The sequence below is a fragment of the Cinclus cinclus genome, chromosome 23, assembly GCF_963662255.1.
Source record: "Cinclus cinclus chromosome 23, bCinCin1.1, whole genome shotgun sequence".
Lineage (NCBI taxonomy): Eukaryota > Metazoa > Chordata > Aves > Passeriformes > Cinclidae > Cinclus > Cinclus cinclus.
The window spans coordinates 6,245,419-6,273,147 of NC_085068.1; the positions used below are offsets into that span (position 1 = coordinate 6,245,419).

The window sequence follows — 27,729 nt, forward strand, 5'->3', positions numbered from 1 at the left end:
ATAGCTGCAGTGCTTAAGCTGCTGTTTGTGATGACAACAGAACAGACAAGAGCTTTAATGTTCTGTGACTGCTCCTCACACAGGAATTAGTAGCAGAGGCTTCACATTAACCTGTCCCCAGTCACTTCCTCCTCCAGCCCTTCATGGACTTACAGGGTAAACTTCAAACCTAAACATGGATCCACCATTCTGGTCAGCTCAGCTCCAGTTTATCAGTTTGTCACAGTCCCACGCTACTCCTTATCAATTCAAATTCTTACATAAATTCTTAATTTCCTTGTGTCTGCAGCTCTACCACCACTCCGGAAGTGCTCTGTGTGTGTAATTAGCAAACTAACACTCTAGTCTAGCAGAAAAACATCTTCCTATGCTGATACAGCTCCTAGGACATGGTACAACCCTAACACAGGCCCTATTCCTGCAGCAAAAGCTCTTTAAGCATTTGCCTTCCCTGATGTCTCCTGGCTTTGTCTGGCAGTTCCTTTGATGCGTAGACGAGTGCAGATCTCTTCTGTGAAAACAGAGCAACACGATTTCTGAAAGAGAAATGGGAGAGAAGGCTGTGGGTGGGTTCTGTGGATCCATCTTTTCCATGTGCACAGGGGGAAGGCTGGAAAGGAGCACCAAGGGGCACACCTGGACACTAGTGCAGTTTCTGTGTGTGTGTTTTCCTTGTCTTAATGACTAAAGAACAGCCACCACTGAGAATAAACTTAAGGTTCATTTACTGTCCTCTCTAACACCCAGGGTCATGGACTGCAGTTTGGCTGCCTTGGGATTTCAGGGACTGGTTTTTATTTTTTTTTTTGGGGGGGGGGCAGGGGGGGAAGGAAGGGGGTGCTAGGGGGTTCTTTTATTTTCATTATATTTATGCTGTTCAGGCTACAAATCCATCCCACAGGCCAAGCTGTAAAATTTTGTCACTTTAAGGAGTCTTCAAGCACAGCCTCCCCTCACCCCTGCCCCACTGCACAGCTTTCCTTAGAAAACCAAGGTCAGGGTAGAAATGCTGGGACCTGGCTGGTGCAGGAGGGACATGGGGAGGCAGGGCAGGATTAAAGGCAGGAGCCAGGGCTCACCTTGGTGGAAGGAGGGACAAGGGGAAGCAGCATGGGGCTCGGTGCAGGAGCCAGGGCTCACCTTGGTGGAAGGAGGGACAAGGGGAAGCAGCATGGGGCTCGGTGCAGGCGCCAGGGCTCACCTTGGTGGAAGGAGGGACAAGGGGAAGCAGCATGGGGCTCGGTGCAGGAGCCAGGGCTCACCTTGGTGGAAGGAGGGACAAGGGGAAGCAGCATGGGGCTCGGTGCAGGCACCAGGGCTCACCTTGGTGGAAGGAGGGACAAGGGGAAGCAGCATGGGGCTCGGTGCAGGCGCCAGGGCTCACCTTGGTGGAAGGAGGGACAAGGGGAAGCAGCATGGGGCTCGGTGCAGGCGCCAGGGCTCACCTTGGCGTGCGCGGCCGCGCGGCGGCTGCTGCTGGAGAGCTCGGCCAGGGCAGCGAGGATGCCGAGGGTGAGGCCGATGCCCAGGGTGAGGAAGAGCCCCCCCAGTGCCGGTGGCTGCAGGGGCCCCCAGCGGTCCCGGCTCTGGCGCAGGCAGCTGCTCTCCCACCACTTGTTCCGCAGGTAGTCCAGGTCACCCGCCTCGCGCAGCTTGAGCACGGCGATGGACAGAGGCTTGGTCCAGGGGGATGCTGGGGGATGCAGGAAAGGGGGAGAGAGGAGGATGGAAGAGCAGCAGGAAAGAGGGAGAGAGGAGGATCGAAGAGCTCCCGGCTGTGGTTTAGTTAAACACTGTTAATAGGCGAGGGGTCAGAGGTGTCACCGAACAAAACCCTGCTTTCCAAAGGCTTTTCCTTTCTAGCAACCACCCTGCCCTGGCCTGTGGGATAAGGGCAGAGCAAAAGTACTTTGGGAAAAACATGAGCAGACCGTCCGCTGCTCATTTCATTAGGAGATCTGCATTCCTAGGCCAAGGACACCCTGGGAGATGGAGTATTTGTGGATTAGAGTTCACAGTGAGAGCCAAAGACTGCCAGTGTTAATTCCCCACAGAGCAGTGACCCTGCCCCGCAGTGTTCTCAGTCTGGTCACCCTCCAGAGCAGGAACTCTGTCCCTGCTCCTGCAGCCCTGCCATCCAGGGAGGAGCGGGGCAGCAGAGGGGCACAGGACTCACCCTGGGCCGTGGCGATGCCGAAGCCGCGGGCCCCGATGACCTCGGGGGCCCTGATGAGGTTGCAGTGGCGAGCGGCCGCCAGGTCCTGCGAGATGGACTCGCCGATGAAGGCGTAGTTGGAGTCCATCACACGCTGCACGGCCTCCTGGTAGGTCTTGACCAGGACGTGCTCCCGCCTCTTCTCCATGTACTCATAGATCATCTGATGGATGGGGTTCTTGGAGTTCTACAGCCCAAAAATCCAAGTGTCACACTCAAATGTGAGACAACCACCAAAAAAAAATTAAAATGTGCCTGTATGTGCAAGGGTCGTAAAACAATTTGGAGAAGAAGAGCGCTTAAACCACGTGTGAACCTGCGCAAGCACAGATTGTCCCCAACACCGGGGACAAGCATCACGCAGGGGTACAAGTGTCACAGGTGGCACCTGCTCTCCAGGTTACAGAAAGGCAACCACTGAAGAGTAGAGAGAATTTAAAAGGAGAATATAGAATAAAAATAAGAGTTCTGTGCCTGCTTTCCTATGAGAAGAGGTAGAAGAAGGGCTGAACAGAATAATAATCATATTATTTGAAGTAGTACAGGAATCCTGAGAGAGTCATCAGTGATGAGGGTTGTAGGGGTTACAAGGCCTGAGCTGTGGGACTCAGCCCCAGCACAGCAGTCCTACAGCCCCTGTGTGTATGGGCACCACGAGATTCTCTGCACCTTGAAGTAGTAGAAAGTCGAGGAGCCCTCCAGTGTCCCAAACTCCAGATTCCTTTGCTTGACCAGGTCCTCGAAGGTCTGGATGGGGAGCTGCTCGCTGCCGGAGCTCAGCAGGGCCGTGAAGTTGGCGATGTAGGCGGCCAGCAGGGCCAGGGTGAAGAGCCACCAGACCACAGCAATGACCCTCACTGAGAGGGCCTGGGGCCGGGGGGTGGCACCTGCACCACAGGGAGCCAATAGATCACCGTAAGTCACACAGGAGGGGACGTGGGGCCACAGATGCACCAAGAACCGCAGATCCACCAGCTTGAGTTACAGAGACTTCCCCACTGTGCTGGTCTGGGCAGCACCAACGCTGCAGTGCAGGGCTGGAGCAGCAGCAGGGGCCCAAAGCTGCACAAACAACTCGTCTGTACAAAGCAGCCATGCCACGCTCAGATGGGCACTGCCCAGAGCAATGGTTGCCCTGAACAGAAAACGCTCCCCAGCCAGAGGCAATCACCAGCACAACCCCAGCAGGTCTGTAATCACACCACCCCAAACTGGTTTAGTGCTTCAAATGTCCCTACTAAGAAATCTTTTCACCCCAGTGTCACAGAAGGAGCTGGTTGCACCATCATCTTAAAAACCATGCTGCTCCCAGTGCTGCCCTGGTGCATCTTCCCAGCTCACCTTGCAGGGCCAGTGCTCCTGCTCCAAACCAGAGGCTGTTCAGGAAGGTGAAGTGGTTCTCTTCATTCTTTGGCTCATTCCATTCACAGGGGCTCAGTCTGTGGGAAAATGACAGGATGAAGCCAGTCATTGAGAGGGAAAAAATAAAAATAATCCCCATCAAGATCATGGGGAGATCGCACTCATAAAGCTGGTTTAATCTGACAGGATTTAAGCTTTCTTAGCCATTGTAGTAGAGCTGTACAGGAGCTTCCTCAAAGCAAAAGGCTGCCTGGGACTTTCTAATCTCTTCGCAGGTGAGAAAGCCACTGACTTGAACAAAATCTGTGAAACAAATGCATTTGTACCTGGCAACAAGAAAGAGGCAGAAGCATGTGAGCAGGTAAGCGAATAAAAGGGCAGTCCAGGTCTCCTTGCTGAAAGGAGACAGGAAGTGGAAGAAAGACACGTCCTGGGAGGCCGTGTCCTTGCGGAGCAAGATCCCAATCCCAGTCTGCAGGAAGGGCGTGGTGAAGGACACCACCTCTTCCCTGGCTGAGGTGACAGTCAGTGGAGCCACTGCAATGTCAGCTTCCTGCCAAGGAGATAAAAACCAGTCAGCCACCCAGCCCTGGGGACATTTCTATCCCTCAAACCTTTCTGTCCCTCAAGCAGGTGCTTCCCTGGCTGGGTGGGCAGGCGCTGAAATGGCATCACTTCTCCAAGTCAGCAGCCTTGGCGTGTGAGGAACAGAACAGGTTTCCCATGGAAATCATTGGCATGGAATTCCACCCAGAGGAGTCATCCACAGTGAGGTGCTGGTTGGTGTCTGGGGCTTCTGGTTGCCTTCTGCAGCAGGAGTTAGGCTGGGTTTGCTCACCCAGAGCAAAAAGACTGTTCCTGTCTGACTCCGGCTGAGAGCTGGGCACAGTCTGAGCTCAGAGGGGCAAAGAGCTTTAATCGAAGAGTTCCCTACAGATGACAGAACAGTCACAGGGAACACGCCTGACGGGGTGAAATGCATATTCAAGCATCTCTTGAAGAGTCCAGGCACTGCCATTCTGAACAAAATGAGTCTGACCCACGGGTTAAGCTCAGGGTAATTTTTGCCAAGGTGTCTGCAGTCTCACAGGCTACAAACACTGAGACAGACAAGTGCTGCCCTGGGAGTGCCTGGCTGTAACAGGGATTTCCTGCTGTGGCCACTGTCTCCTTGTGCCTTATTTCCATCTCTGTAGCCCAAACCCAAATCCAAGTCTTGCTGCTCATCAGTTCTACACTCCAGGCAGGAGAACTCCGAGTTCCTCAGTCCCTGAGCAGGTCCTAAGGAAGCCCAAGAGCTGTGCTGTCCCTGCAGAGTGGGTCAGGAGCATGAGCTGGCATTACCCTCCTGAGGATCTCCCCGATCATGCCAGTCCAGTTGCCACCAGCAGCCACAGCTCCATACTGGCCGTCCCCCACCACCTTGACCCGGTACTGGAAGCGCAGCATCCCCGCCAGGGCTCCCAGCAGCTCCATGCAGTATCCCTCCAGCTCTGCTCCCCGCACCATCACGTACGGATCCTCCTGCCAGGGAGGGACACACACACAGCTGCAGCTCCTGCGGGGCAGGGACACCCAGGGGAGTTAAACCCGGCCCTGGAAAACCCTCCCCGTTATTCCTCTTCATGTTAATGCAGGGACAGCCCCAGACTGGGAAGGTATTCCCTGGAGATGTGAATCACCACCAGGGCACTGCCTCCTTCAGGTCACAGGTACCACAGGTGAAAAGCAAAAATCTCTTCTCAGCTTAAAAGCCAAATATTTTCATTTTGGCCCCATCAAAGCTTCAGGTGAGGGACACAGGCTGGGCAGGGCCTGACATCAAGATCAGAAAATTCACTGCTGCAGCTTCTCCTGAAATCCTGCTTGTCTGGTGCACCTGGTGATGCATTTAGGGGATTTTATCACCTGGTTTTGTCCCTGTGTGACCTTTACATTGTTCCTATCTCAGGGCAGACACAACACACAGAGGACTGAGCCCCTCAGGTGTACCTCAGCAGAGAGGACTGGCTGCCTCCCCAGAGCACTGACACAGTCCTGTGCCCCCAGTGACAGCCCCCAAATCCTCCCTGTGCCCACTACAGACAGCTAGCACCTCTACATCCCTGAGCCAGCCCCCAAAACACTGCCAGGAGCAGGGGCATCACTTGCAAAGCCAGTCCAAAACACCCCGTGTACAGAAATGGGTGGGATGTAAAAGGCAAAGTGCAGTTCCAGCTGTTCCCTGCCACTGTCACAGCCTTACCAGGATCGTTGTGACAGTCAGGGTTGGAAGACCCTCGCCTGCTCCCCGTGAGTCTGTGCCCTGCAAATCAGAAATTGAGCCACAGTTGGATTTCAAAGTTCCAGGCACGGCCCCAACAGGCTGGGCCTTACCTTGGCGTGTGCCTGAGTTAAACCAGCCCTAAACCTGCCCCGGGAGCTGCAGTGATTGATGCTGTTTCCTAATTAGCCAATTAATAGATCACACCGTTTCACTTCACTGCTTGGTACAAACAAAAATCACTGCAAATGTTGCCGCACATCTTCAGACGGTGTGTGCAGCCTTCCCAAGAGACCAATTCGTGCTGCAGACAAAAGAATTAGCAGCCAATTAAGGTCTCATTAGAGAGCAATTCCAGGAGACACAGAACAGTTGGAAACCAGCTGAGGAGGAGGAGGAGAAGAAAACGTGGATTCACTTCTGTGAGTTAAAGACACATCTTCTGATTTTACAGTCACCCAGCTCAAGAGGATTCCTCATCAAAGCCACTTCAGGGCAATTTAAACATTTTCTAGTGAAGTGTCAGATTCTATGAGGTTTGTTGGTCTTAAATGTATCTGCTTATTGTAAAATTACAGGGTGATTTTTCTAGACAGAGAGAGAGGATGTGTATGTGTGTATATATAAATACATATATATGCAATACAAAATGTGCAAAAGAAACCTCAGTCCTTCCAGGAGCCAAATGACCTTGTTTTAATTCTTCCTGTGGAATGGCAGGGTTTGAGGGATGAGCTTTGTATTGGAAGCTGTGATCACAAGTTCCCCAACTGTACCAACCATGAAGACAGGGCTACTGGCAGGTTCTTCTCTGGGGCACAACTGAGTTTTGAGCTCTGGACAAAAACAGTCAGTCAAAAAACCACACAAAAACAAACAGGAACAGCACAGAGACACAGCCAGCCATGAGCAGTGTGCTTAATATAATAACTCTTCACGGATTAAAATCCTTGTACACTCTGGCCACTATTTCTGAATTAAATATGTAAGATCATCTGCCCTATGCCTTCGTTAGTAGCTCTGCACTAATGAACTCAAACATACCTTACTCACAGCATCATCATTCCTCCCAGCTCCTGGAAAAATACAACAAAGTCAGATTTGTGTGGGGCTTGCATTTACAGCTCCTCATTTCACAGTGCACTGAAATAATCAACTCCCCAAGTCCCTTTGTTCCCTCCCCAGGAGCACAGAAGAAGGCAGGGACAGGCAGGAGTGGGGCTGCAGGAGGTTCTAATGTCACTTCATGTCCCTCACCTGAGGGATGGATCCTGCACAGCCAATGCATCCCTGAGGAGGGGCAGCACCAGCTCTTCTGCTTCCTCACACAGCCCAGATTTGTCCTTGTTCCTGCCAAGCCCTGATTTCCCCTGAGCAGAAGCCAAAAGTTCCTCACCACCCACTTCCAGGCACTGGTTTTTTTTTTCCCTCTTCCTTTCCCCTACTGCTGGCAGGTTCTGCATCTGAGATGCAGAATTAAAACCACAATTTTATCAATATATTGCTTAATAATTGCCTGGGACGATTTTTCTAGAATCTGCTTAGCATTGCTCCTCGGACTCAGAGAATTCACTGCACAAAAGCAAAAAGTCCCTCAAGATAAACTGAAAAATGCAGGGTGTTTTCACTCTTTCAAGCAAAAGCCATGAGTTTTTCTCTAAATATAACAGCATATTCATTCATTATGTATTTATTTTTCCTTCTTTGGCGTTTCATTTTCTGGCCTTGTGCTGAACTCCACATTATTGTAAAACAAAACTTGTTTTTTCCCTCTCCACTACAGTTCCCCATGGGGGCTGGAAATCTTCACAAAGGAGTTCTCTTGTCTCCCTTTAGAAACCCTTTAAAGCCAGCAGCAGCTTTTGGAGGCCCCTTTCTCAGGGCCCGTGGGGTTCCTTGGAAGCCAGCAGAGCGTTCTGAGGGCTCCAGCTCCCAGCTCAAAGCCCCTTTGTGAGCCCTCCTGAAAGGGCCAGGGGCTGCAGCACCAACCCCAGGTCATGGCAGGGACACTCCCAGCACCAGGGCTTCCTCCTGGGAATCCTCCTGGGAATCCGCAGCAACACAGGACAAAGGGAAGGGCTCATGTCCCTCTTTGTAGGTTGGTGGCTGCAAAAAAATCAGCTTTTTCTTTGCTCCTGCTACTCTGAGCTTGCCCAGCCTTCCAAAGGGAGGCTCCTGCTGGAATCCTGGGGAAAAGGCTCCTGGCACTGGTCAGGACTGGCAACCTCACCTCAGTTTTCTCCTCCATCCTCAGAACATCTTGCTGCAGCTCAAGGGACCATAAACTCACAGAAGTGCAGCTTTAACCACAATAACCACACCTGAACCCACCCTTTTTCTTGGCTTTTTTCATCTTCCCCCCCATGTCTGTCATCTCGTTTTCAACTGTGGCATCAAAGACACTTGGTGGCAGCACTCACAAAGTCACAGCCACAAGGTGAGCCCTGGGGAATTTCTTAATAACCCATTTGAAAGCAGATTCTGAGATTAAGACAAAATCCTGCAAGCGCGGTCAGGTAAAAACTGAAAGAATTAATGATCTCAAGAACAAAACCAGGTTTGGATGCAGCCAAAACTTCTGGATCCTTTTCCTCACCTGCCTGGCTTGATTCCCTCAGGAGCAGCACGGCTGTAACCACACAGATTGTGAAGTGAAGACCTTTATCCATTGGAGCAGAAATTCCTGCTGCTCTAAAGGAACCTTCCTGCTGGAGGTGAAAGGCAAGCAGTTAAACCTCATTCTGCAGTTTGTCCTGGATTTTCTGCTCCTTTTTTCTGTAGCACCACAATTCCAAACAAAGTCTCCAGCTGAAAGAGTCACTGCTGAGCTCAGCCAGAACAAATACTAAAGAAAGGCTCTGCTCAAGTCCCCGCTGCAGCAAAAAGGATGTGACAAACCTAAAAAAAGGGGATTAACCCATTGGTGCTTCTCTCTCTGTAGGTTCCCCACCAGGGAAATGGCAGGAGAGGAAACAGCAGCAATACTTTTAATGGTATTTGTTGTCCAACAAGGTATAAGATAGCATTACACCAGAAATTATAAAAAAAAAAATTGAAATGCCCAAGAAAACTTAAAATTTATAAGAGTGTGTAGGCAAAAAAATACTACACAGGGCATTACTTGCTGCTGACTGATGCTCAGAAAACACAGGATTTTGTGATCTTACCTCATCAGCTTTTAGGAAATTTCCCCGATCCTGCATCCTATGAAAGCTCTTAGCATTACTACTCAGTACTTTCCCTCACTCATTTTCCCTGTGTTTGTCACATAATGAGAGAATTAACTAAAACCGCCACAGAAGGTTCTTTCCAGGTTAAATTTCAATGCTGATTTTGTTGTAGCTGCTGTTAAAAAATGCTGCCAAATGGGAATATGTTGATCCCTGTGAAAGGACCAGAGGAGAGGGTTGAGATCTGAGCTGTACCTCAGCCAACACCTGATGTAGTTGTTTATTCTACAACTACTTTTTAGACCAAGTAGTTGCTGCTCTTGGCTGTTGCCAGAGCAGCACAAAATGAGCAGCTGCATCAACCATGGGATTTAAAAAAAAGGAAAAGCAGCAGCAGCCTTCAGGCTGAGCCAGGGAGGAGATGCACTTTTCCTAACCTCTAAATTCCTGTTCTCTTTCCCTTACAATTTGGCACACGCAACAAAATCATCTTTGTTTCAAGTTCTCCTCCTCTAAAAAAACCCAAACTAATCAGAGCTGGTAACATATTGCTGGCATCACCTTGGAAAGGAAGTTGTTAATATTTGAGAGCACAGATTGGGTGTAAATCTGGGTTTAAAAGCCGGGAAGGAGCCGGTGGCACCAGAGACTTACTCTCACTTACAGAGACTCCCTCGGCCCGTCCGTCTGTCCGTCCGTCCGTCCGTCCGTGCAGGATGCTTGGGATGCCTGGCACAGGACTGAGAATCCCAGAGCCTCGGGCATCCCGTGCTGGCTTAAATACCCGGGAGAGGAGGAGGAGGAGGAGGAGGAGGAGGAGGAGGAGGAGGAGGAGTGGCAGGAGTGGCCTCTGAACGTGCCAGCTGGACCGGGGGACACCTGGGGCTTTGGGGAAGGAGGCGACCACACCAAAGGACAGGCTTTGGAAGCAGCTCAGCCCAGCAGCTGGATGCTGCATCAAGACTCACACAATTCTAATACTGGCCTGGGGTGTTCCTGTAAAATTCCTCCCTTTGGAACTGTCCCAGCTGGGCAGCAGCTGTGCCCATTTTCCTGCTTGTTGATCACACAGACAGAGTCAGATTTGAAAGACGCAGTCAAATGTTCATTATCAATGTTCTTGAAGGCCAAGCTGGAGGAATACAAACAATAAATCCCATGTCTAGCCAAGTCCAATACACTGCTTGTGGTCTGGAGACTTTGGATTTTGGATCTTACAGTTTAATGAACTGAAATCCAGGAGTCTCAAGATGCACGGGAAGACCAGAAGAATTAAGAGCAAAACTGTGACCTTCTGCTGACCTAAATTCCAAATAATTCTTAAATACTGGAATAAATTCCACTTATAGGAATAAATAAATAAATACATGATGAATGGTCGGCCTTATGCAGCGTAACAAGCTGTAAAAGTGGTTGCTACTAATTTGGAAGCAAGAGGGCAAATTTCACGTGTACCCTAATGAGTTAAATCCAGACCCTCTTGGTTAAAATTCTGAACAAAGGTAAGTGTTTTGAAGAGCTACATGATGCTGCCTCCCGTGACGTGCATTAAAGTACTGCTTAATCAATTAAAGATGAAAATAACCTGATTGTGAGACTTCTTTGAGAAGATACAAATAGGCCTTTTAAACATTAGCTTTCCAAAGCTGTCAAGTTGCATGTACTTGACATTAAAGCTGCAAAAGCATTAAAGTTACAAAAGCAGCGACTCCCTGCAGCTTTTCAGCCCGAAATTAAAGTATTACAAGAATGATTTTTTCGTCCAGAGAATGTTAATGAAATTTGCTTTATGCTGGGACACAATGGGAGGCTCCTCTTGGCAGATCACACATTCTGCTGCAGCTTCACCTCCTTTCCTTCAGAGCCTGCAGTGACTCTGTGGGGTCACCTTGGTGCACACCCCAAACCTTTGCTGCACAAAGCTCTCCTGGGACCTCCAGGACCTGAGTCCTGCAGACGAGCTGTGCAGATCTGAGCCAGGCTGAAAAACTGAGGGAATACTTTCAGATAAAACATGCTGAAGAGCATCTGAAAAGATTTAATCACAAAATTCAACACCCCCCCCCCCCCCATATTTTGATATTTCAGAGTTTAAATTTTGTTACTGTTTTGGTATCTCAGAGTTTAAATTCCTGTGGCCAAGTGATACTAAAATTAGACTCAAGAGCCCCTTTCCAGCTCCACAAGTGACAACCCTTCCAGGAGGAGTGTGAAGGAAGTAAAATGCACTTTCACTGTGCACTTTGCTGGGACAGGAATAGAAGTGATTTTTCAGTCAAGTGACAGGTGAAGAGCAAAACTGTGCTGCAGCATTTTCAGCCAGACTTTAAACCCCCTCAGTGATGAAACAGGGCCATCTGTGTTACTTGTACAGCTGCTCCAGGATGGATCAGCTCTTTCTGTCTATTTGGCTACTAATTCCAGCAGAATTTTCATCCTTGTAGCCAGGGCTCTGCCCCAGCCCCTGGGCTGTGTCTCACACCACAGAATGTCAGTCTCTGCCAATCCTTGCACATGTTCTGGACCACCTGAGAAAATCTGAGCTGGGTCTCTGCTGGCTACCCCTCTGAAAAAGAGTAAAATTAAATGTTATCCATAAAGGAGGTTGAAAACAAAGCAGATAGAATGAACCATGTTTGTGTATCACAAACCTCAGTGTTGTGTTACAGCTAGAGTCACCAGCTGGAAGGTTAAATATGTTTATTTTAGTAGTGTAAGGTGGTTTTACAAACAAATCCTTAAATTTTGCAATATACACAAAAGAATCATTACAAAGGCAAAATATCCTCTCAATAATAGGGACTCTATGCAGCCTCAAATAGAATTAAACCTCTGTTTCTCTTTAAAATGCATCTTAGTAAACATTCTTCTCCATCACTAATAAAACGTACATCTGTAATAAATGACATCATAACTGGGGACTGGGGGGACACATGACAACATCCCTAAAAATAAAAAGTAAAAAAAAGGGGGGGGGAGGAAAAATTATTACTCTGTTTAAGTTGTTATTTAATTCTAAATATGTCCATCTAAAAAAATTAAATATCTCTCTTTTTTAAACATATCATTGAAAATGTTGCATGGCAGTGCAATACAGAAATAGTAAAATTCATCCCAAAAGTGCTATGTACAGCAGCATTGTTAAAATACCATAAGAAGGGACAGTGCTGTTTCAAGAAAAGACTAACATGCTTCATAGCCATTTCTGAAGTAAAGTCAGAAGATATTTCCTGTTTTTAGCCATTCCCTTCTCTCTCCTGTCTCAATTTCCTCAGACAATGCCTTGAGACAAGGAACAGTCACAGTTCAGGTCAAGGGTGTGCACGTGTACATACATGTGCAGACATATCTTTGCATACACACAGGTGTATATATATAGATATATATAGATATAGATATATAAACAGGCTGGGTTTATAAAAGCATTGCTTTGGAACAAGAGAGCTCTTCTTCAAAGAGAAAATATGAATTTTCACGGAAATAAGCAGGTCCACGATGGAAGATGGACTGCACCTACTACATTATTAATTCACACCCTCAGAGGCCTCAGACTCTTCCAGAAAACAAAACGTGATTCTAGGTCCAGCCTCCTTACACAGAACCATGATTTGTAAGAGCAAAATTTACCTTAGCTGTCATTAGCATCACATTTAGCTATTAAACATCAAGGTTACCTATTGTCAGAAGAATTACTGAAATTAGTAAAGACCAAGAGCAAACTGCGAAGGCAAGAAGTGGTCACACACAAAGGAGGCCAAATCGGAGGCTGGGCAAAGCGCAATTAAAAATGAATCTCATCAATCCTTTTGGAGTTGTGATACTAAGCACCCTTGGGCTCAAGGGAAGGCCAGGAAGCACTGAGCCACGGCAGGATGTTTTTGGGCCTCTCAGGTCGCTGTGATTTGCTGTGACAGGAGTGTAAACAATGCCCAGCGCTGCCAGGGTCACAGTTTGAGCATGAAGAACACCTCGGTGTCCGCCCCGCAGTCGGGCTGGGCTTTGGGCGAGGATGGCAGGGCGGCGTGGGCAGCAAGGTCGGTGCAGCCAGCCCTGCCCACGCTGCAGGCACCCTCGGGGTTGCCCCTCTCCTCGATGGGGCTCCCCCCGAGCTGCGCCCGGCCCTGCAGGCGCTGCCTCTCCTGGGCCTGCCGGGCCCTGTTGGCGATGTAGCGCACGCGGCTCTGGCTGCGCGACGACGACCGGCGCAGCAGCCCCACGCTCTCGCCCTCCTCCTCAGACTCGCTGGGCTCAAGGCTGATGGGGGAGGTGATGTCGTTTTCCTGCTGAAAGGCCGTCAGCCTCTTCAGCTGCTCGGTCAGCTCGTCCCGGGATCTGGCCGAGGGCCGCAGGCCCGAGGAGCGGCGCTGCTCCCGCATGGAGCGGGTGACGAAGCTCCTGCTGATGCTGCGGTACTTGCTTTCAAAAGTGCACACGATGTCGTCAGAGGTGAGGTCCCCGAGGCTTTTGGACTTTGTCTGGTTATTCCCAACCGCGTCGTGCGCTTTGGATTTGTTAGAGGACTGCCTGAGGCTCTCCATATAGAGCCTGCTCCAGGTGTGCCTTCTGGGAATGGATGAGAAGGCGTCCTGAGGGCTCCTGGCCAGGGGCCGGGGGCACAGCTCATCAGCCGGCAGCTGGCCAGACCTCAGGTTGGGGTTGGACTTGCTCTTGCTGACCATTGGCATCTCGTTGCTGCAGGTGGTGGCGGAGCGTGGGCGCATCCCCTTCCTGATGGCCAGGGGCTCCAGGCCGTCCTGGCGGATGCCCAGGTCTGGGAGGCTTTTGCGAGCCAGGCTGGGGAGAGAGAGGTCGATGACGGTGTCGTTGGAGGACATGCTGGACGAGGAGGACATGCTGTCACGGTGGCTGCTGCAGTCCAGCTTGCTCCAGATCCGGTCATTGACAGTGGCATCAAAGTACACTTCTGCTGCTGGAGACAGGCTGCTCGGAATCTTTATTGAGGCTGAGGAGTCTGACATCTTCAGTCCTTCGTTCTTTGCTCTTCTTGCCACCATGTAAGAGCTCGTCTGAGAAGCAGAGACAGGGAGAGCCTGTGCAGCCTGGGCTTTCTGGGGAGAATCTGCCTGTGTGCTGTTAATGACATTGCTTTGCTGGGGTGGAACAGCTGCTGCACCCAGGTTTTGTACTTCGGATTCAGAGGTGCTTTCCATGTCTGTTAATACCTGAAGTGGTTGGCCGCTTTGCTTCTGGCAGTTTCCTACAGGTTGGCCAGCACTGTGATCTGCTGCCTCTACCGGCCTGGCTTTTTGGGGTTGTGCTGCTGATTCACCCTCATCTTCAGCCTCACTGCACCGTGTCCAGCCATTTCCTTCTGTGGGACATCCTGCCACGCTTGTCCTCTCATCCTCTGGGGCTACTAAACTTGTGTCAGTTGCTCTTGGGACATCCTGCCCTTGGTCTTCTGCAGCCAGATTTGTTCCTTGTTCTCTGGAGGGCGGGGGCTCCTGAGGCTGGTTGGGTGTGCTGCTTCCCTCTGATGGAGCTTCAGTGGAATGGTCAGACCCAGATCCTTCCTCAGAATCACTGTAAGGGGTAACGGGCAGAGGGAAGAGAAGGCTGCAGTGATGGTTGTCATTGGCAAGGACAGGCTCTTCTGTGATTGTTTCTAGGCTGCATAAAGAAGTGACTGACCTCTGGATTGAGAAGTGGCAGACATCTGCTTGGGAGGCATGAAAAGAAAAAGAAAGAAACAAGAAAAACAGAGATACAGGGTTAGTTATCTCTTACAAATTACAGCTTAGACTAAGAATCATTCCTTATCCGTTACCATTTTGTTCTCAAGGTACTAGTTGCCTATGTTAATCGTTATTTTAAAAATGTGACTTCAAATGCCTGCCCAAAGGCAGCAAAACATTTTGCACATTCAGTTTTAGCTGCACAAAGCCCTGTTGCTTCAAGAAATCTCAGTCCATGCACAGCAGCACCATGTGACTGTTCTGGTTTTCTTATCAAACAACAACAGTACCCAACAATTTTTGCCCTTTGTGTCCCTTGCCCTTTTGTAAACCAACTTTGCTTCCTCCACCATCCAGCACCATTTGATTTGCAGTTTTCCTTCCTTCCTTCCAGCACTCAAACAGATCAGGGTATCAGAGCACAACCAGAGCATGTACAATAATCAAAACACCAGTTTGCCCAGCAGATGTGATCCCAATGACCAGCCACTCAGAAGAGAAGCAGCATAGGACTTGTGGAGCAGATTACAAATGATCTGCAGACAGTGGAATGTTGGCAATGGGACTTTTAAAAACAAAACAAAAGCTTTAAACAGACTTTGTTCTTCTTAAAAAAACTTGGTAATTTCTATTTCACAAAAGCTCTACAGACCGATGGGTCATGAACAGCAGGCTGAGAGTGCAACCCTGGAGAATCACTACAGTCACCAATTACCTAGAGAAAATGCTCCATTCTCTGCAATGTTTATCACCTGCACCCTGGGAGCCAAAGCAATCATGCCAAAAAGATTATGTCCCATATCTCCAAAGCACAGTGCAGACATGCATCCCAGAACTAACAAAGCACCACTGAGCCAGACCACGACCTTAGGGATACAGGAGCAGGTAATTATGGGGCACCAAACAAGCAAAATCCAGGACTACAGGCAACAAGGTGCTCAAATCAGGGACACTCAGCAGACATTACCTTTGACTTTCTTGTCCTTTCAGTTCTTAACTAGAGAGAGAGAGTGTGCATGTAGAATAATAGGACAGAACAGAGGAAAAATCCAGTTAATGTAGGGAAGGCAGGTGCAGATAACAGGATAAATTAGTGCTGAGGGAGGGAAAGGAGACATACAGGAATATTCACACATGGTTGTAGGATCCTAAGAATTTCTGACCAACCAGAGCACTCAATGGAATCCACACATGGACAGATATTAAGATCATTTTTTTATCATAGAAGAATGAGAATATTTGTTAGCATTGAAGAAACACTCCACTGGGCGGGAAAATGGAATCACAGAATCATGGAATCACGGAATCACAGGGTGGTTTGGATGGAAAGGACCCTAAAAATCATCAAGTTTCAAGTACCCTGAAAAGTTGCAAGGATACCTTCCAGGTTGCTCAGAGGAAGCTGAACTCCTGCAAAGTCTTTTCCTAATGGAAAACATCACCTGCACTCCCAGAACCTGCCCAGGGAATACCAGGCCTTTCCTTTGGCACCAGGATTTCCAGCCCAGTGCAGGAACTCAAGGATGGGAGCAGCTCTTTCCTGGCCTGTCCTGCATTAGCTGGGAGTGTTGGAAGGGAATCAGGCACGTGTGCCCATAATCCAAATCCAACATTCCAGACTCTCAGCGTCTGGAGGAGTGTCAGGAAGAGCCCAGAGCTGATCAGACTCACGAGCTCTCCTTCTCCCCATCCACCAGCACAGACTGGGGCATGCTTGGAAGGGAAATCACTGGAAAATGTAACACTGGTGCCATAAAGGGCCAGCTATAGTTTCCTGCCTTATCCTGGGGGCACTTCCCCCAGCAGAATGCCAATTCCCAAGTGCAACCATGGAGCTGGTTTCCCTGGTTTCCTGGCCCAAGGCACGGCCTTGCAGGAGGATGGGAAAGGGAGCTGTTTGTGCAAACAGAGGGGCTGTCACTGGACCAGCAGCAGCCAGTCCAAGGCACCATTTCACCATTTTAAGGGTTTGCTGATTCCATGCTTGGGAAGTCAGATGGATTTAATCAAATTTCAAGCATATCACAATATTTGTTTAGTGACTTGGGGGGGGCTGGCGGGGGAGCTGGCACTGATAATGGGAAATGGTTTCATATGTCACAGTACTCAGAGTTTGTGAAAAGCCCAATGCCAGTAATTTAGGCATAGAAAGAGTTCTGCTGCTTTGGATTAACTGCAAGTCACGGGAACCAGCAAACTTCTCCCCTCCCATTGTCCTGGTATTTTCCTAAAAGCCAGAATAAGATATTGGAAAAATACATTTAAAAAAAAGTATAAAAAATAGAAGGTAAATTGCAGACACCCAACCAGATGAAACTGGTCAAATAAATAAAATATTTCAAATTTCTATATGAGGCTTTCAAAGAAGCCCACTATAGGTGGGCAGTCAGAATCTGTTACTAAAAAAGGGATTACATCTTAGAAAAAGCACCAAAATTACTTCACTGTTCCTGAAAATGTAATCATCAGTGTCCAGATTTCTTGGACAATTAATGAGTAGGGCGAGGGATTTGAAGAGGAGCTCTTGCAGTCACAGCCAAGAGCTGTATTTCCTACTTTCTCCTTACAATTCTGTGAAGCAGAAAATTCTTAAAATCTCGTTCCTTCTCTCCTGTGCCTGCCAAATCAGGAGGAAAAATGATCTAAAAGATTTCCTTTGCCTCTGCTTTGATTTCCCATCTTTATGAACCCCAGTTCATGGTACAGCTGCAGTCACACAGTCCCACTGACCACACTCCTGTTTCTAGCATGAAATAACCACAGAATGCTGCAGCTTTAGGAACTTCCCTCTAAGTGAGCACATTTTGGCTTGCACTGGGGAATTCCAGGAGTGCCCCAGCCTGGCTGATGTCAGGGAGCAGCAGATCACACACTGTGCTGCTCTGTGCTGTGCAGCCCTCAGGCCACAGCCAGGGCATGTGTGGAACATCACAGCACAGTAAAAATGTTTGCATACACATTTAGGACCAGATCGGGCTGCTGTGTTTACAAAATATTATCTCCTGAACACCCCAGAGCAGAGAATTCCATCCAGTAATTCCTGGACTGACAGCAATTATTTTGCAAGATCTTTGAGGAGGCAACAGGTACAGTGTTATCAGAGAACACGTTAGACATCATTCCTGATGTGGTTATCCCTCAGTGGAACACAAAGGCTGATAATGGAAACATTGTTTGTTGATGTGGGTTTCCCATATTCAGTCTCACTTAATGCTCTGGTTTGGATCTTAAAATTTACTTAGTATCATACCACATTCAGTAAGAAAACCAAGGAAACAAAAAGCCCTGAACGAACAACCCCAACATTTATGGACTACTGACAGTGTCACTACTGCAGATGGTCAACTAGGCATGGCAGGGACTAATCTAAACCAGACACATCTACAAAAAGAAAATAAAATATTTATGCAGATTTTTTTTCTGTCATTGCCATAATTAAAAAAATAAAAAAGACCTCTTGACAGCCAAACAACATAGAGGAGCTTCTAAGTAAGGACGCTATGCAGAAGCTGAGACAATGATGTGATCTACAGTGGAGAAGGGTGAAGAAAATCTGGTCTTACCAGTAAAGAATATAGGGGATTTACTTCGAATTTCCTCCAATTTTTGAACGAACAAGGCATTCATTTCCCTCTGTAGGGTGCCCACTTGCCTTCGAGAAGGTTCAGACCAGTGCTTGGGGAATTCTGGGCTTCCAAGGCTTTCTAGACTGCTGGAGTTGGAGGATATAGAGCCATTGCTGGCTGCAACCAAGTTGACAGTGCTTCCATACTTGCCACCTGGTTGGCACTGCCACCGCCGGGAATGAGCCTTCATTCCGTGACACTTAGAGTCACCACTTGTCTTCCCTGGGGTCACAAAAGACTGAGTGCTCCTTGTCAGATCACCTGCAGTTCCAGGGCTGCTGCAGGGCTGTGACTCTGAGTGTGGCCTGGGCTGCCCTCTGACAACCCAGGTCCTGAGCTCTACCCTCTCCTCTGCACTGCTGCCCTGCCCAGGGTGCAGGGGGTCTCTAGCAATGGGCCTGCCAGGGTGGTCACTCCACGGCCCCTCTGGGTCAGGGCTCTCTTTGGAGCCAATCATGCATTTCATGCAGTTGGTGGCCACTCCGATCCTGCCCGAGCTGTTGATGGCACAGCGGGCGAAGACGCTTTGCTTCTCTCCCTGGGGCTCCTGCAGCCTCACCCTGTGTGCCCTGGGCAAGGGCTCGCTGAGAGGAGCCCCGGGGTGGGCACAGCTCTGCCCTGGCCCTCTGGGAGAGCCTTGGGCCTTACCTTTCAAGCCCTTGCCAGGTGCCTCCCCAGCGGCACCGTCTCGGGGAGCTGGGGATGGGGAAGCACTCTCTGGCTCTTGCACAAAGCGAGGCTGGGAGGCAGCTTCCACTTCCCGCCCTTCTCCAGCCCCTGCAGAGCTGCTGTCCTTTGTGTCAAAAGCAATTTCAGGAAAGCCCTTCTTGTTCTTCTTCTGGCTCTTGGTGGGTGCACTGGCTGTCCGTCTCAGGATGTGGCTGCTAAAGGAATGTTTGCGATGGAGCTGCCCAGCAGCATGACTGTCCAGAGAGGCCTGCTTTGGATTTCTGAGAAACAGCCCTTTTAGACCTAGAGCTTGTTTGGCCTGCAAAAGAAATAAGAAAACAATAAAAATATAAAAAGTCCCTTATGAAAAATGTAAAGCTCTTCCTCTGGGCACAGGAACAATAGATCATTCACATACAGAGTCTCCTGCTGTATTCCTACCATCAGTACGAGAACTAACCCAGAAATAGGACAGGCATTAAAAATGGAAAAAAAATCACTAACAGCAGCCTTGTGAAGTAACACATTTCTCTTTTTTTTTTCTCAGCTATGTTTTTAGATAACATTTTCCAGCTACACTTATCCCTGTATTTGCCATAATTTTCGTTCTAGCATGTAACTACTTACAACATCTATATAAACATTAGAGCTACAGAAAAGACAAAAGCAAAAACAAAACCAAAACAAAACCTAAATACTTCTGTCTACAAGGATTTCATTCTGAAAGCTGAAGAGTTTCTCAGTTTCACCCAAAGCAGATGTATTTAAAGTTCTTGCTGTAAATGCATTTTCTAGGAACTGCTGGGAAATAAACACTGACCATAAAATAGAATAATTTTTCAGTATAAAGGAGATCTACACTTCAATTGAATTGAGCACTGTCATGAACAGCAGTTAACTACACACACACAAAATATGATTGAATATTTTAATTTCTACCTTGTGATTACACTTTGGTCATTTTTCCTACCATACAACACTTATCCCAAGACACTCGTGTATGTTTTCAGCACTGAGGAAACACACTATAAACAAGGGAAGTTAGTCAGTGTCATAATACAGTTCTCCATAGTCTTCAGTAGTTATTTAAGCATTAAACACATAAATTCACCAGCATAAATCTCCCACCACCATACAACTGATTTACATTTCAATGAAACAGAGTTCCAGCATTCCTGCAAACATTCCAGCTGTACTTGCCAACTTTTGAAGCAGCAGGCTGATGCCTGAGACAGTTGATTTGCTCTGTGCACAGAGATCACTTGAAGCACAGAAAGCCATTTCTCTTTTAATCTACTTCTCCCCCTTTGTTCTCTTTATTTCCCAGTTAGATCAGACTTTTGAGCAGCTGTAGCATCAAGAATGAATAAACCCAGGGCATGTCATGATTGAAGTGCATTTTAAGAAGCCCATGACAGAACCTGACCAGCAGCCACACTTGCTGGCACTCGCTGTCAGTTCCAGTTTTGCCCTCTGGTATCACATGAGGCCACATTTCTGCAGTGCCAAACAACGACACAGAAGTGTCTCATTTAACTTACAATGGTCTCTCACCCCCAGATAAATATTTGAGTGCATGCTTGTGGATTTCCAATTCTGCTGTGCAGGACTTAATGGACAGAAATTGGCTGCCCTGTGCACTGAGCCTGGGATAAGAGCTTTATAAGTTTTTACCCCCATGTCCTGCCTAAGCTGCCATGTGGGACCAAGGTTTATTCGGCTGACACAACGACCGATAGAACTGTTCATAATATTATTTTTTTATAAAATATTTAGGCAATTATAATTGACTGAAATTTAGTTATCGTGTGCCAATTTCCAGTGTGAGTAAGGCATTATCAGAAATTACCTTTAGGATAAGATAAAGATGGTGGGTTTTGATTTTTCCCATGCAAGGCAAATATTAAATATTGGAAAAATCTTCTGTGACAGCCCGACTATTGAACAGTCTGCTTGGATTACTGGGAGACAAGTTGGCAAGTACACGAATTTATTGCTATAAAAATCAGACAATATTTGCAAAACCCAGAAAAAATTGTAATACAAACAACACAGACAAATAATATCCACCAAAAAGAAAAGGGAAGCACTGATGGAATGGGTGACACGCAGTGCAGGGCCCCAGATGTCGTTCTGGCTTGTTTGGTGCAGCTTTGTTAAGCTGGACACTGTTGCTTGAATCAATGGAGTGATTCAAGAACCCAAAGGCAGATTTGGTTATTTTGGAAGGGGAAAAAAAAAATTTTAAAAGAAGGAAAAAAATAAAAGAGAGCAGTTTTGAGGGAGATCCAGGACATTGTGCTTTCAGCTTCCAGCCCAGCTTTTACAGCGCTGTTTCACTCTCTAAAGCAGACTTGAAAAACAGCACAAGAGGCTTTCCCACAATTTAGCAAATGATTCACTGTCAAGGTTCTTTTTCGTGTGAAAGGAGGGGTTTAAATTATAGCCCTCAAGAGAAAAGGCAGGAGAGGGAAAAGCTCAGGGAAGGGGAGAATGGCAGGACTTTGATCCTGGATCTGCTTCACAGGGGAGGGCTCTCTGGCTGTCAATGACCCAGTTAAATGTCACAGTTCATGTTCCATGAGTTGGAGAGCTGGGAAACGCTAACAAGGAGACATTGATGCTAATGAAGCTACCAGCTCAAGGCATGCAGGTGTGTGGTGGTGTCTGCACCTCCCTGGGACAGGAGGGGTACCTTCAAGGCGTCTAAAAACGCTCTGCTTCTAAAAGGAGACTTTTTTGACATAGAGAAGCCCACTGAAATCACAAACAGACAGAGTAAAGGCAGAGTAACAGTGAGGGAGGATCTCAGAGATAGGCACATCTAGAAAAACCACAAGAAATTCTGCAGTACATGAGCAGACCACAGAAGAGACAGAAACAAAGAAAAGCCTTTCCAGGAAACAGAGCAGTCTGAAAGAGATTCCACAGACAAGTTAAGGTGAAAAAAAATTCTAAGACTGTTTTAGTAATACCAAGCTACTGAGCTGGTGGAATATCTCCATTTACATAAAAGTCCCAAAATGTAAATGTTTGCATTAGAAAGTCTGGATTAGTAAAGAATAGGTAAAACCAGGCTGATAACTGGGGTGATTTTTCTGTCCGTAATTAAGAGAGAAGAAAGGAAAAATTCTAATTTGGACAGCACTCTGTTAACCGAAAATAAAAGCAAAAAGTGATTCAGACAGAGCAAACCAGAAAGGGTCATGCAATATTTGTTCCACATTTTCAGTAGTTTTTATTAAAAATTGAAAAAAAAATAACAAAACCAACAACAACAAAACAGAACCAAAACAAAACAAAACCTAAAAAAAAAAAAATCCCACAACACATACAGGCTTTCCTTCCAAATCCTTCTATTTTATCAGTGCACATCACTTCTTAACACATGCAAACCCAAAGAGACTGTAGTGACAAAGAGAAACAATTAGGCAACACCAAGAAAATCTACGTCCCAAAAAACCTGCCACAGTTTAAATAGACAGGTTGCCTTTCTGCAAACTACCACCAGCCAGTCACTTGTGAAGAAGTCAGTAAGAGCAAATAATTATGAAAGGCTAGGAAATTCAGGCTAAACCTAGAGAATTTACCAAAGGAGGTTTGAATATTAAATACTTCAAATATTCACAGAGGATGAACATTGTCCCTTCCATTAAACACTGCTGGCAAGGGCAGCGACTTGGAAGCTGATGGAGTTAAGTAACTAAGCGGTGATTAAAGTCTAGCAGTTAAAAACTGCTGTTTTCCTGTTCAGGAATTGCTGGAATTGCCCTTGGCAGGAGGACCTGGGCATTCCCAGCCCGCTGGATGCCTCCTCCTGCTGTCGTGATGCTGATATTGCACCTCACTCCTGCGGGACAAACTGAGATCCTCAAGCCCTGCCAGGTGCTTTGTACCTGAATTTCATTGATATTAACAGCACACAACACTGCACTGAGAGGACAGGGGGTCTCTCGTTTTTATCTGGCCTAGGAAAAGTCTAAAATTAGGGCTTTGCTTTCGTGGAAATTGAGGTGTGGCACCCTGAGAGTTGTTTATTTCCTGCATGTGAAGTAAACACACCCTTAAAAACAGGCAAGGAGTGTAAAAATGTCCAACTATTACTAGCATTACCTTTCCTCTGCATTTTAAGAGTTATTACGGAAAAAAAAAATCCAAAGCTAATAAGCTTGAAGAATTTAATTAAATGTAAAATGCCAAAACATCAGGCAGAGCCTTTATAGCATCAGCTTTGCAGGGAACAAGTGCTCAGGGTTAATGTGTGTAACCTTCAGCTCAGCAAGGTGCACTCACAGGACTGGACACAATCACATTATTTATATAAATGTGTGTGCTGCAGTGAAATAACCTTCCCCTGTGACTTCCTCAAAAAGGCACTGCAAGAATCTCTTTTATAACTTTCCCTATGATTTGCCTTTATCTTTGTGGATATTCAAAAAACTCTCAGGCTACCATGACAAGAACAGAGATAAATTTTACTCTAAGTGAACAAAACCGTCAGCCTGGACCATCACCCACTGAGCTTCCCTGGTGTGATACAAGATCCTGGCAGCTCCTGTGGGGGTGTTACACACCACAGAGACACTCACCTTACCACAGATGTCATTTATAGCCACATGCACAAAGATGGAAGCCTCTTCTATGCCTTCCAGGTACACGTGTCTGTAACCTGAAACAGAGGGAGCAGAGCTGGCACGGGGCTGGCACAGGTCACAGGAGGAACAGCTGGAGAATTCCCTTTTGTGAGCAGCAGAACAGATCGAGCAGGTTTCTCCCAGCTCCTCCTCGCAGTGAGGATCTGGGCTGGAGCATCACCTTGTCACACTCAGGTACCTGAGCCACACCACTTGCAAACTTTACCCCCATTTTTTGTCACGATTTCATAAAACAGCTGTGTCCTGTTTCATCCAGGGTTCATTATTGCTGCTGTCAATCCAGGATTTAAACTTGACCACGTTCCCTCCTCTGGAATTTCAGTCCATTATTAAGACTGCTAACCTTTCATCCAAGTTCAGTTTACTGAGACTGGTTGTTTTGGGTTTCTAAGCTAAACACAAACGTTTTTCTTTGCTTTGAAAGGAAGGAAAAATACATACACAAGAAGTTTTAATGTGAAAGACTGAACTGAAAACAGAAAGAGGAAACTGTCAGAAAATGGCATTTAATACCCTGGATCCCATCATTAGAAGAGGTAACTTTCTATTCTGTGTTAAATTACTACTCATAGTCATAAAACTAAGCAAAACTCTAGAGGTTTTTTCAAAAACTGGTGTGAAGAAAGAGAGGAAAAAGCACTAAAGGAGTAAAGATTCTGTACAGCAGCCTGCCAAGCCCGCAGTATTTACCCACCCTCCTTAACAATCTTACCCCATCTTTGCAAAATCTAATCCCAAAAATCTAGAGTTAACTGATTTAGTCTTCATCACCGTATCAGTCAGTAGCTGACTAAGGCAGAGAACTCAGGGCCCAAACTCCAATCTCTTGTTCTAACTAGAAATTTCTGCAGCAGAAACATTAATTTCCATTTTTCACAGGAAAAAAAACCAAACCGCAGCCCACTAATTTTGGGATGTCACCTTTCTCTTACCTGGCATCATACTGCTGAAGGCTATTGTCCTCTGCCCGATGAAATCCCTCCCGATGGGGTCGTGATCCCACACGAGGAACCGGATCAAGGCAATCTCTGGCATGTGCACTGTGAACACCAACGTCTCCTCCCACATGGGGTTAAAACCTGGCAAGGGGGGGAATCAGCATTTATGGGATCTCATTCACAAGAAACAACAAGTCTGCCTGCACAGGGAATGCCTAAGCTGCAGCGTCATTCTAGTTTTCCTGACGGATTGATCGTTGTTCTTGGAAAATCCAGGACTCCCAAAAGGAGCAGCACAAGGATTTGCAAGGAACAGAGTTGGTTCTTACCTAAATTTGGCCTTGTTTTCAGCAGGGGTTTTGGCCAACCTGCCTTTTGTTTGCACAGCAAGCTCAAAATACCCTTCTCTCACACATAATGAGAAAATAAATATCTTGTTTCACATCAAGACCTTCAGCATATTTATACCAACTCAAACAAGTCGAAATCCAAGTCTAATTAACATTAAAAATGCTGAAATCCAATTTTCAGTGCTTTGTCATAATAGGCATCAAATCTTATCTACTCCTATTCTTATGAAAAAAACTTGCCTGAAAGAGGATGTTTCAACCATAAAAACCTTAAATCCCAGATAATCTTACCATTATCATCAACTACTCTGGTTTGTTCTTTGAAGCAATCAACAGGTAAGCCTATGACTTCTACTTCAACAAATGGATCTATGATCTGAAAAACAAAAAGTAATAAATATTGAAAAAAAGAGTGACAAAGATGAAACCCAAGCAAATGACTTTTACAAAATGGGCACTGTACATTAATGTCTGGGTAATTATTGGTCCTGAGTGGATTATTAAATTGATAAGATCTCTCTCCCTTTTGTTTTGGCTTCTCCTGGAAGTGCTGTGTTGGCAATTGGAGGAAAACCATCAAACCACTGCTGTGATGCTTAAAAGTGAAGAAAACCACCTGAAGATGTAGGATGTTCATGACCTAATTTACTCATGTCTGTCTCCTGACAAGTAACTGCAGGATGTGAAATCCTCATCCTCAGCCCAGCCAGTATGGAAATAATCCTTCTACATCACAAAACAACAATCACAGCTGTCCCATACCTCTCCTCTGTCTCCCAGCATGGAATCACGTGGTTTGGGAAGTTGTTGACCACTGATAATTCTTAGAACCAACTGTTTCTTCAATTGACCAGGCAGTGGGTCTTCAGAATTTGGATTAAAGACACCTGTAAGAATGAAGAGTCTTATAATGTGAGAGAAGTGCAGCATGACTTGAATTACAGATACCTTCTGGCTGGTTTGCTTCTGGCATCAGAAATGCATCTCTAAATAAACTGTAACAAGGCCCACGCTCAATCCTGTCAAGTAATCAGTGATCCACTGGTTCTGCTGGTTTTCCTTACCTTGACACATGCAGTTTGGTTTGAGGACATAGCCACAGTTCCCATTGGCACTAAATTTGGCCCGGTTCAGTTGCAGCATTCTCCCCTCTGACTGGTAGTTTAGTGCAACTATTAAAAAAAAATATATATCAGATTCAAGTTTGACTTCTTAGATGCAAACAATCTTATGGAAAATAATTCTCTTGTATAACATATATTACAGCTTCAGGGAGAGAATCTCTCCGAAGCAGCTGAACTCTGAAGCCCTCTTTCATTTGAGAAGTCCATTTAATTCCATTTACCAGGCAACTCCTTGCATGTAAGAGACATGTTCAAGGCAATCAATCCAGGGACAGTAACAAGGAGGATTCAACAGTCAGCAAAGCTGGATAAGCAGAGAACTCAGATTGTCCTAAGGGGTGATTCCAGCGCTCCTATTAAAACAACCCTCCCAAAATAAAACAAAAAATAAATAAGTTTCCTTTCTGCTCACCAAGTTGGCAGCCAGCATTCCAGAAAGGCTGGGGGTTGTAGTTGCTGGAGTCCACTCGGTAGGAGGAGGGGTAGATGCGGGACAGCTGGTGCTGGTTGAAGCGTAGGTACTGTGCTGGCTTCTGCTGCAGGATCTGGTGGGCTTTGGTTTCACTGAAAGATGAAACCTGCCAGCTGGAAGAGACTGCAGAGGAGATTAGAGGTAATCTCCTTATTCATTATTTATTATCTAGATAAAGCTTTCAAAAGTGCATAGCATTAGTTCCTTTTAACTATCGAGCATCATTTCAGTACATGCCACTCAGAGGGAACTCTGTTTTCCTTAAATTACAGCAGACACTGCTTGTTGTGCAGTTATGGTTAGGAAAGTGAAGCTGAATATGATGATGACCTGAGTCTTCATTAAGAAGTCATCTTTTAATGAAAATATACATTAAGAACATAAAGCTTTCCATTTCTTTGTGTAGCCATTATTTTCACCAAACTTTTAGTTCAACTTACTTTCAGTTTCAACATCATGGATGCCTACAGACTTCGTGTATTTCACCAGGTCAGACAGGGCCCTGGACAGCTTCATTGTCTTCTTCTGTCGGTTTACCCTAGAAAGATAAAACAAATTAACTTCCCACCAATTAAGGGGTAAATGTTACCTTTCATATTTTAAAAATAAATCAGGGTAAAGAAATATACTGGACAGTAAGAGCTCAAGATTCATAAAAGGTCCATTATGCTTTGCTGATTAGTCTGAACAGCACCAAGAGATCATTCTGGTGATTTTGTGGCAGATATTGCATCTCCCCACATTCCTGTCACATGCCTGCAGCCACCAACAAACTGACATTTAGACCAGAAGCAAACCTATTTAGTGGGTTATGCATTTATGCAGGCATATTTTAGCAACAAAGTTGTCCAATCACTGGTTAACAAACCTGCTGCAATGTACAGAGCTCCCAGCTAAATTCCCTTGAGAATCCGAATCATCTTCACCCTCTTCCAGACTTGATGCCTTTTTCAATTTGCTTCCTTTTTTCTGTGCCAGAGGGAAATAAAATCATAATATCATAACTGTGTAATCAAAGTTTGAGCATCTGGCTACAATTCTGCTTTGTTATGCCAATGAGTGTGTTACTTAGAGAAAATGGAAAATGACAGCTTTCGTAACACTCGGCTCTGTAGCAGAATTTGCACATAGAGAAAACTCAGCCCAAGGTCTGAGCCTTGTTAAAAAGGAAGCACAGATCCTCAGATAA

The 27,729-nt window shown here is 46.5% G+C and overlaps 2 protein-coding genes across 2 annotated transcripts in view; both read right to left on the minus strand.

Annotated features, from left to right (window-relative positions):
* Window positions 1–434: 434 nt before the first annotated feature.
* Window positions 435–9,775, minus strand: LOC134052795 (probable glutamate receptor). Its single transcript, XM_062507448.1, has 11 exons — window positions 9,675–9,775; window positions 8,437–8,548; window positions 6,885–6,916; window positions 5,823–5,882; window positions 4,922–5,101; window positions 3,904–4,130; window positions 3,557–3,654; window positions 2,885–3,102; window positions 2,177–2,402; window positions 1,446–1,693; window positions 435–536 (listed from the first exon to the last, which is right to left on the minus strand). The coding sequence occupies exons 2-11, from the start codon at window positions 8,507–8,509 to the stop codon at window positions 435–437; spliced, it is 1,464 nt and encodes a 487-aa protein (XP_062363432.1). The 5' UTR covers window positions 8,510–8,548; window positions 9,675–9,775.
* A 3,179-nt stretch (window positions 9,776–12,954) lies between these two features.
* The window catches only part of PLCH2 (phospholipase C eta 2), a 33,589-nt gene continuing 18,814 nt past the window's right edge, over window positions 12,955–27,729 (minus strand). The window contains exons 13-22 of the mRNA XM_062507447.1: window positions 27,409–27,509; window positions 26,981–27,078; window positions 26,481–26,663; window positions 26,009–26,116; window positions 25,707–25,831; window positions 25,236–25,320; window positions 24,589–24,735; window positions 23,591–23,670; window positions 18,270–19,320; window positions 12,955–14,687 (exon numbers count right to left, since the gene is read on the minus strand). Of these exons, the coding sequence (XP_062363431.1) occupies window positions 12,955–14,687; window positions 18,270–19,320; window positions 23,591–23,670; window positions 24,589–24,735; window positions 25,236–25,320; window positions 25,707–25,831; window positions 26,009–26,116; window positions 26,481–26,663; window positions 26,981–27,078; window positions 27,409–27,509 (3,711 nt within the window). The remainder of the gene's footprint in view (window positions 14,688–18,269; window positions 19,321–23,590; window positions 23,671–24,588; window positions 24,736–25,235; window positions 25,321–25,706; window positions 25,832–26,008; window positions 26,117–26,480; window positions 26,664–26,980; window positions 27,079–27,408; window positions 27,510–27,729) is intronic.